The sequence below is a fragment of the Borostomias antarcticus genome (genome assembly GCF_949987555.1).
Source record: "Borostomias antarcticus genome assembly, chromosome: 9".
NCBI classification, from domain to species: Eukaryota; Metazoa; Chordata; class Actinopteri; order Stomiiformes; family Stomiidae; genus Borostomias; species Borostomias antarcticus.
This window is the reverse complement of record NC_140242.1, coordinates 26,940,650-26,951,012: the sequence shown is the minus strand read 5'-3', so window position 1 is coordinate 26,951,012 and position 10,363 is coordinate 26,940,650. Positions and strand designations below refer to the sequence as shown.

At 48.2% G+C, this 10,363-nt stretch overlaps 1 protein-coding gene across 1 annotated transcript; it reads right to left on the bottom strand.

Annotated features, from left to right (window-relative positions):
• Positions 1-835: 835 nt before the first annotated feature.
• Positions 836-9,714, bottom strand: LOC311312953 (thioredoxin domain-containing protein 6-like; the record flags this gene model as incomplete). Its single annotated transcript, XM_084442961.1, has 17 exons — positions 9,675-9,714; positions 9,350-9,453; positions 9,112-9,183; positions 8,319-8,435; positions 8,016-8,094; positions 7,792-7,874; positions 7,494-7,586; positions 6,650-6,804; positions 6,077-6,273; positions 5,675-5,819; positions 3,952-4,059; positions 3,665-3,816; positions 2,910-3,054; positions 2,025-2,281; positions 1,822-1,920; positions 992-1,126; positions 836-885 (listed from the first exon to the last, which is right to left on the bottom strand). Exons 1-17 carry the CDS (start codon positions 9,697-9,699, stop codon positions 836-838), a joined length of 2,016 nt encoding a protein of 671 aa, XP_084299087.1. The 5' UTR covers positions 9,700-9,714.
• Positions 9,715-10,363: the final 649 nt, after the last annotated feature.

The window sequence follows — 10,363 nt, the reverse complement described above, 5'->3', positions numbered from 1 at the left end:
CATGGCAACTCTTCCATGGAATGCTCAGGACTTAAATGGTTACCATGGGGATAGAGGATGCACATTCAAAGAAAACATTTTCGAGACTGAGAGGCAACTGTGAGAGGCCTCTTGTCTTTTTTGAACTTGAAGTACAGTAGGCCTAATATGTGGACTGCCATTCATACTGTATCTTGTAGAATTGGATTGGAAGCTGCTCTGTCCCATCTGTTCACTCTGCAGGTGACTGGGCACTCCAACATCCCAGAATCCACCGTGCCTCTGGGAGCGCTCCACGAGAGGCTGTTCTTTTACAAGCTTTTACTTCAGTTGTCCTCCTTTTCTTTTTCATAAGAAAACAATGTTGTTGGCTGTGATATTCAGCTGCTGTTGGAAGCTGGTGCTCTGAGCAACGAGTCCACAGACAAACTAATCCAGGACCCTCAACCCTCAGTCTCACGATTACTGGAGAGGAACCAGAGAACATTCCAGAGAATAACCGGTAGAAGAACCAGAGGAGGAGGGGAAGGACAGGCATAAATGTATAAAGTCAAAGATTACTCTCACTAATATCAAGAGGAAGAGCAGATCATAATTATGTACCAATCAACAAAAAACCCGAGCAATTTTGGACTGTAGGGATATCCTAAAATTGCTCAATTTGTTGATATTGTTGTCAATACTGAAACATCAATGCTGTATTTATACTTAAATATCACTGTACATCAAAGAGATTTAGATTTTATTTTCACGTAATATTCAAATCAATAAAAAAAAGTCCTATATTTGAATTGCAACTGTTCAGTTCTTGTATACAAATAAGCAGAATGGATTTGAACATTGCTCTCCAGAAAGCTCAGTCCTTGACTTTGGCTGTCAGGGTCCTACATCTCCATGTTCTGAGGACTACGAGGGTTTGAGACAGGTGTCTGTTGAAAAGAAAAAGAATTTACCCCAAATGTCCGTCCAGTATTTAGCATATAGATTCGTTTTGGAGTGCCAGCTTTCTTACCTTCCCCCTCCGGGCTGCTGGTGCCACTGCGAGTGTCCGCCCTATCAGTGTCCTCCGAAGCAGAAGTGGTCACTCCTGGATGCCCGTTGTAACTGTCTGAAACGCCTGTGTTCAGATAGACAGCTGATGCCGTTTCTGCACAGGAGCAGCACATGTTAGTGCAGGCCTAGTGGAAGACGGGTTACTATGACCTTGTTTAGACTCGCTTTTAAAATGTGTTTTGGACGATCAGATCACAAGTGGACAGCGCTAAATACAAGTGTAAACAGCCACCAAAACGCATTGTGAAACGTTTACTCAAGCCACTTGCCGAGGTGGTCTGGGACGCATCTGACCACGTATCTTTAGTGGTCTAAACGCTAATGCCTTCTGATGCGTCCCCGACAAAGACGTAGCAGGAAAACACGCCATCAATGCAGGAGAATATTTCTTATTTTTTGTCTTATACTGCGCTCTTTTGCAAGTCGCAAATGACTTTGTCCTATCAATGGAAACAGTTTGAATAGTCCTATTATGTACATTAGTTCTTCAAACATCTTCGGTTGCTTTCATGCGCACTTTAAAATCTGCTCGAAGTCAAACCGACTGATTATTGATTTGTTTACATGGATCAGCTGTGCGATACGCACGCAGGCAGGAGTGAGTGAGTTACTATGCTTAGTTATATGAACACAAGTGGTCATCTGGACAGATTCGGATATGCATGTTAGACACAGGTGTAAACGGCGATGTGTCTTGTTGTCCACCTGTGATCTGATCATCCCAAACATCTCATCCCTAACACCAAGTCTAAGCAAGGGTCTATGATGCATCGCTCCAGCTTAGCGTACCTGATGGACTTCTGGGCTCCATCAGATTCTGAAGTTCTGCCATCGGGGATCTGGACATCCCTGAGTGCCTCATATCTGAAAAACTGTCTTGCTCTGTCCCTGGAACGTTATAAAACCCTCATACTCTGATCACTGTCAACACAGTCAATTATACATTTTACAGGGAAAACCGTGTACGGTTTTCACTTCCTGGATGCGCCTACCTGGGTGGGTGGGCTCCCTGTCACTGCTAAGCCCCCCGTCTGACGGGACGTCACCGAAGAGGAGGTGTATGTTGTCCTCTGCGTGCTGCTGGGTGGAGGAGCCGTGGACGGCGTTGTGGAGGACGTCGGACGCGAATCGGGCTCTCAGAGACCCGGGGGCCGTCTCCTTGGCCCGGCCGGGATCCACAGGGCCCATCGTGGCCCTCCAGTCCTCCACAGCGTTCTCCTTGGTCAGAACGAGCATCACGCAGGGGCCCCTGGGCTCAAGGAGACATGGCTCTGCATGTGATAAACGGCTTTTACAGTACGTTCCTCCATGAGCATCGTCAGACAGTCATCTCAGGTCAACCTACAGTTAGTGTAGTAAATCGTATTATCCCGCACTGGGGAAATCCATTTGGCTGGGATTGACTATGAAATTGAAATCATCCATCCAAAATACCATAAGATGATCTAAATCTGTTCCAATCTGCAGTCATCTGGAGCGTGGCATGGCACTTAGCATGGCTGTTGTTTTTTTTTCTACGATGGCTCCCGTGATGGTAAATGAGAAGGACAGCGGACGAAGTTCCCCAGACCCCGGCGCCCATCTCCCTGCTCTCTGTATCCGCTCACTAATGCAAAAACTCAATGGAGGATCTAATCTGAGTGGAAGACATGTCCAAAACCACAGATGACAAACGAGGATAAGACTGGAAATTGAGATGGACTTCTCCGCCCTTTGCCTGAGACTGCCTTTAATGCGAGGCCGCCCGCAATTAGATTAGCGTGAGCTGAAAGGTCAGCTGCGGCAGAGCGAGGTGGCGTTAGGGAAGAAGTGTGGGGCGGCCGGCCTGCCGAGAGGTCAGCGAGGTCAGCCGGGAAAGCTCCGAAGACAAGACTGACCGGCACATCGACTCCACCAGCTGACCGAAGAAGTGCTTGTCCTGGTGCTCCTTGTAGAACTCCTCGGCCGTCTCCCTGGACAGAATGGTCTCCCTCTGCTGGGTGATGGAGAACCCTCCCTGCCGGATCTCCTCCAGGATGTCATCTGACGGGAGGGGGGGGGGAGGGGAGGGGGGCGTGACTAGTGTCAAGGATGCTGAACAGAAACCGTTATGCTTTATACAGTAGATCACAGGTTTCCAATGAGGACCTGTGTAAAAAACACAAACTGTCGCAATGTGGTGCTGGAAATTAAAGTCGCACTGAAATGTAAAAAGCATTCTGTCCCATTTTGGTTCACATAATTGGTCATAGTGTTCACCTATTCAACGATGTATGCCAAAAAAATTACAAAATTCTACTTTAGTTGTAATCTTATATCAAAGTATATAATTTTTTACTTCCTGGAAAACGGTAGGTCACGTGCAATGATGACAACAGGTACCTTCGATTTTAGGCCGATAATCTCACGACATCCACCCGTCAATCAACGCTATCCTTCTATCGAATCTGTCTCTTCTAAGTTCTTAAAACCCGTCCACTTGTCAATGTTCCAATCAAATTCCTCTATTTCCGTATTTCCTGTTTGCGTTGGAAATACGTCAAACTACGGAAGTTAGATGATCTCAAACGTCCGTTTCTGTGCGACTTTAAACAGCGCCAGCTCCAACGGCTAGGACATGTCCTCAGAATGGACCAGGGCTGTAGGAGTGCACCTCTGTGTTCCTCCATGGCGTCGGGTTTTATGACAGCCAGGGTCCGCTGGCGGGGGAAGAAGAAGCTGATCTCTCTCTCCGCCTCCTCGGCGCTCCCGCTGCCATGGAGCTGGTTGAGGGGCTCGTTCTCCACCGCGAAACGGGCTCTGAGGCTGAGAGGACGGGACGGGGGGGGGGGGGGGGAGACGTACTCCGTGTTAGCGGTACCGGTACAGCACCAAGTGCACGACTCGTTGGCTGTGACTGAAGAGTCCTACTATGAGTTTGTCTGGTGGAGACCGACGCACCAGTCAGGGTTCTCCTCTTTGGCCCGGCTGACGTCTGCGGGTCCCAGCATGCTCCTCCACTGATCCACAGCTCCTATCCTGGACAGAACCAGAGCCAGAACCGGCCCGCTGGGTACAGAACACACACCAGTACACTGAGTACAGGTACACATACTGTACCAGTACACTGAGTACAGTTACACACACACCAGTAAACTGAGTACAGTACACACACCAGTACACTGAGTATAATACACACACCAGTATACTGAGTACAGGTACACACACCAGTATACTGAGTATAGTACACACACCAGTACACTGAGTATAATACACATACCAGTATACTGAGTATAGTACACACACCAGTATACTGAGTACAGTACACACACCAGTATACTGAGCACTACTGTGCAGCCTTTGTATTCAACTAGTGACGCTAGCGCTTCCTAGACAGGGGTGTCTCTTGGGACTGTGGTCGGTGTGGTTGCCTCAGGGAAGACAGACCGGAGTTCAAAGACCCCAGAGGGTTGTACCTGTATGTGTGTGTGTGTGTGTGTGTGTGTGTGCGTATGATAGGTATGAGTGTATAATATACAGTATAACTCAAAATGAATGAAGGGGAACGTCCGCACTCACAAAATAAGTTTGAATTCTGTTTTTTTTTCTAATGCATAGCAGAGAACATTTCAGCCCTCTGACCTTCGTCAGCATTTACATTTCCCCCATTTTTGATTCTTTATGGTTTGAATCTGCACCCATTATGAATCTATATCCACATGAGTACTTGTGATCATATGTAGTATATAGTATATCTACTCTGTAGGTACAGGCATGTGTGTATTTTTATGTGTACTTGTGATCATATGTAGTAGTATATCTACTCTGTAGGTACAAGCATGTGTGTATCCTCATGTGTACTTGTGATCATATGTAGTATACAGTATATCTACTCTGTAGGTACAGCCATGTGTGTATCCTCATGTGTACTTGTGATCTCGTATGGACACATGCAGCAGTTCTCTGGAAGGACAGTCACCTGGTCACGTTTCAGTCACCTGGTCACGTTTCAATCACCTGGTCACGTTTCAGTCACCTGGTCACGTTTCAGTCACCTGGTCACGTTTCAGTCACCTGGTCATGTTTCGGTCACCTGGTCATGTTTCAGTCACCTGGTCATGTTTCAGTCTGGTCATGTTTCAGTCACCTGGTCATGTTTCAGTCACCTGGTCATGTTTCAGTCTGGTCATGTTTCAGTCACCTGGTCATGTTTCAGTCACCTGGTCATGTTTCAGTCTGGTCATGTTTCAGTCACCTGGTCATGTTTCGGTCACCTGGTCATATTTCGGTCACCTGGTCATGTTTCAGTCACCTGGTCATGTTTCGGTCACCTGGTCATGTTTCAGTCAGTCACCTGGTCATGTTTCAGTCACCTGGTCATGTTTCAATCACCTGGTCATGTTTCAGTCACCTGGTCATGTTTCAGTCACCTGGTCATGTTTCGGTCACCTGGTCATGTTTCAGTCAGTCACCTGGTCATGTTTCAGTCACCTGGTCATGTTTCAGTCAGTCACCTGGTCATGTTTCAGTCACCTGGTCATGTTTCAGTCACCTGGTCATGTTTCAGTCACCCGTCATGTTTCAGTCACCCGTCATGTTTCAGTCACCCGTCATGTTTCAGTCACCCGTCATGTTTCAGTCAGTCACCTGGTCATGTTTCAGTCACCCGTCATGTTTCAGTCACCTGGTCATGTTTCGTAGCAGAGCGGGGAAGCAGTCCTCTTCAGCGTGCTGGCTGTAGAACAGTCTCACCTGGTCCTCTGACAACACCATCCCTCTCTGGAGGGCGACCCTAAAGCCAGCTTCCTGTATTCTAGACAGGATCTCGTCTGAGAAATAAGACAAGTTTCAGTTATTAGTTGTTTGTTTTTTTGCTCTCAGTGTTTGGTCAAGAGATTTATGTAGGCTTGTTTTGATGAATTATGACATAGACGTGTGTGCGCGCACACGTGTGTGTGTGTGTGTGTGTGTGTGAATGGTACGTGAGTCTGTGTGAATGTGTGTTTGTGTACCTGTGTACCCGTACCATACAGTATGTGAATCTGTGTTATGCATGTGCGTGCGTGCGTGTAACTGGCAGCGCTACCTCGGCTCTCCCTGGCGGCGGCGGGCCGGATGAGAGCCAGCGTCCTCTCCACACGACCTTCCTCCCCATCCTGCTCCGCCGCCGAGGCGCTTCTGAAGCCGGGGAAGAGGAAGGCGAGCTCCCTGCCGGCGCGGTCACCGTCCTCGCTGCCGTGCACCGCGTTCAGCAGCGTCTGCGTGCCGTACTGAGCCCGCAAGCTGCAGGGAGCCACGGGGGGGGGGAGGAGAGGGCCAGATGGTGACTCAGCTGGGGTCTGGTGGGAGCGGGGCCAGATGGTGACTCAGCTGGGGTCTGGTGGGAGCGGAGCCGAACGCCGTCTGATGGCGCTACAATATGTTAGCCGCTCGTGCTTTGTTACCGCGACGGAATACATCGACAGAACACAAAGCATTAATGAGAGACACAGATTCATCTGAGGTGTATGTAAAGTAAATCAAGGAAAAGGCTTTTTAGACATCTGAAAAGAGTCTTCCAAAAATGCTATACTGTTTGTTTACTGATGAAAGTTGTGTACTGTGTTGCTTTTGTGCTGCGTCTGTGTGTGTGTGTCATGTTGTCAGTGTGCTACAGCACCTCTCTGGCTTTTCCCGCTTGGCTTCCTCTATGTCTGCCGGACCAATGAACTCCCGCCAGGCGGTGACGACGTTGGCTGAGCCCTCCCCCTGAGACAACACCAGGATGTGGGAGGGGCCACTGGACATGAACTGGACTAGCTCCTCATAGCAGTCCTGCCATCAATACCCACACACACACACACACACACACACACACACACACACACACACACACACACACAGACATGCGTGTGCACACACACGCGCACACACAAAATCGAGATATATGACCATCAATCCTTTTAGTTTTATTATATTCTACCTCACTTTTTTATTTTGATAGTGATAGTTGATTGCCTTTTAATGTTCTTGTGTGATATCTTTTTACTGTTTTATTGTGCATTGTGTGTCTTGTGTTGTTCATGTTGTTCATGTACTACAACAGGGGGGGGGGATTTCCCCATTGGGCATAATTAAAGTATTCTATCTATCTATCTATCTTGAAAGTCCATTGTAGACTGTAGATACTGTATACTGCAATTATTTCATTTGCTCCTTCTGTATATAAACTCCTTTTCTAATTGGTATTTCTGAACCTTACTGTGTATTAACTGTTATCATCACTGACTGCAAGGTAAGCAACAAAATAAACAACACTTGTTTGCATTTCTATTTTTAGACGTGCACTGAATGACATCTGAAAGAGTGACATTGAGTACGCTGAGTGGATTGGCCCGTCGTCAGGCCTGTTCTACTGCAGGTGATGCCTGCCTGCGATCTTGACTACGACACTGTGGGCTGATAATTGACTTCCATCTGTCTGCACCCGTGCACTGAGCTCTACGCCACCTGGCTCTGTTTACCTCCTCTGCTTTGTGCTGGTAGAAATCTCTGGCTTCAGACTTGCTCAAGGTACGCTCCTCATGGGCCAGGATCTCAAAGCCAGCCTCCTGAATCTGACCCAGGGAAGAGAAACTTGTGACAATAATAAACGCAAGCAAAAAGACATAAACCGAAAGCCTGCTGTTAACAATACTATGAGGATAGCATCTCTGATCGCTCGAGAACTGTTGATGAATTGAATTGTGCGCAAGGCAGATGATGTCGTATGCTATTATCTTGACTGAGAGCGAACGGCGATGGCGACATTCACGACTGTACCTTCATTATGATCTCACTGGCTTTGCCGTGTGCAACGGCATCTGGTTTGATGATAGCCACCGTGTAGGACTTCCTGGCAGGAACTGGCAGGAGACAAGAGTCATGTGTGTCAACCATCTGGAACTAAACTGATAATTAGAAGGATAGTTAAAAAACAGAGTTATAATGGTCTGCTTTCAGACAACAGGAGTTAAAGTGGTCTGCTTTCAGCCTACAGGGGCTACCAAGTATATCTTCATCACTCTGGTTCTGGTCGGAGAGCTCATCCTCCTCTTCCTCGTCTATTAGGCCCTCATCTTCTACCTGTCGGTCAAAGTAATTCTGAATTATTCAATAAGCAGAGATCTAATCAGTGTGTCTGGGGGGGAGGGGGGGGGTCTGCGTGTGTATGTGTGTGTGTGAGAGAGAGAGAGAGAGAGAGAGGGGGGTGAGTTCTGTGTGTGTGTGTGTGTGTGTGAGAGAGAGAGAGAGAGGGGGGGGTGAGTTATGTGTGTGTGTGTGTGTGTGTGTGTGTGTGTGTGACTCACCACCCTGCGTTCTCCTCCTTGCTCTAGCACCATCTTCTCCTTGGCCAGTTCCTCCAGAATGGTTCTCTGTAGGAGCGGCGCGTTCGCCCCCCTCAGCACGGCCACCATCGCTCCCCCCTGCCCACACACAGCAGACTGTATGGACCCCCTCAGCACGGCCACCAGCTCTCCCCCCTGCCCACACACAGCAGACTGTATGGACCCCCTCAGCACGGACACCAGCTCTCCCCCCTGCCCACACACAGCAGACTGACCCCCTCAGCACGGCCATCATCGCTCCCCCCTGCCCACACACAGCAGACTGACCCCCTCAGCACGGCCACCATCGCTCCCCCCTGCCCACACACAGCAGACTGACCCCCTCAGCACGGCCATCATCGCTCCCCCCTGCCCACACACAGCAGACTGACCCCCTCAGCACGGCCACCATCGCTCCCCCCTGCCCACACACAGCAGACTGACCCCCTCAGCACGGCCACCAGTGCTCCCCCCTGCCCACACACAGCAGACTGTATGGACTGGATGTTCTGCAGCATTAACATGTCAATGCACGGACAAACACACACTCTCTCTCTCTCTCTCTCTCTCACACACACACACACACACACACACACACACACACACACACACACACACACACACACACACACACTCACACACACACTCTCTCTCACACACACTCACACACTCACACACACTCTCACACACACACACAAACATGCACACACACACACACGCACACACACACACACACACACGCACACACACACACTCATTAGGTTAGCACACATACCCCATAGAGCAGGAAGGTAGGCTCACATCTTCCTCGATATCTCTCCAGGGCGTCGATGCTGTCTGCTTCTGCCTGCATGGGAAAACCGGTGGAATGTTGCTCACTAACAACACACACTTTTATTAATACACACACACACACACACACACACACACACACACACACACACACACACACTCACACACACACATATTCTCTGACATGCTACTGTACTGTATTGTTTCCCCTGGGTCCATACCACGGCGAAATGTAACAGGTCATCTCCCAATTCGTTCTTTATTTTTCTGAGGAGACTGACGACCGCCCGACAGGGACCACACCACTGCTGATACACGTCCACAACTGGCGGAGTTGAATGAAAACAACAGGTTTTATATTTATACTACTGAATCCGGCACTGCAAGTGCTTCAGATACCCAGCAGTAATTAATACGGCCACAGTGAGGCAGTAGAATACAGTGGATTCGACCGACAACTAACTAGTGATATGTTGAATGTGAGGTATTTGAGGTTATTCATCAGTGAATTTATTAGATCCGTATAAATCAGTAAATTATTCTTACCTGTTAACCCTTTAGTTGCAAGCATCTCCTCCCATTGCTCCTGGTTTGTAACAGACACCTGGGCAAAGCAAACTTTTTTTTAAAATCATGGTTTATGTTTGCACCTACCTCTTACACAAATGAATGCTGTAGAGTAGACCTATGCATGACCAACCTGTAGGGTCACTTCTTTCTTTTTACCGGCCATTTGAGGAGGATATGAGTTCAGAGAACTTATTGGGTGGGTAGGAAAGTAAATCTTCAGAATGCAGTACTGACAATTAATCTCTAACTTGGAGGAAATGTGGAAAACTCTCGCTCACCTCTTTGCACAACTCTACTCTAGCGCGAGCTTGTTTTGTCTCCTCGTTGCTAAGCAACGCTAGTTCCATCCGCTCACCTGTGGATGTCGCTGTTCCCGCCTCCTCCGTCATCACTGGCCCTGTGCACTTTCCATTACATTACATTACATTACAGTCATTTAGCAGACGCTTTTATCCAAAGCGACTAACAATAATTGCATTTAACGTAGGAAGAGCCAATGTACTACTACTTGCCAGAACTCACAAGTGCATCTTCTTTCTAAAACAAGTGACTAAGAGCATAATCTAGTGCTGAAGGCAAAGTGCAAGAATCACAATCTAAATCTTTCCAGGTCTGAATTGCGTTATTTCCTTTCTACGTTCATTACCAACGGGTTGTAGTGGTGA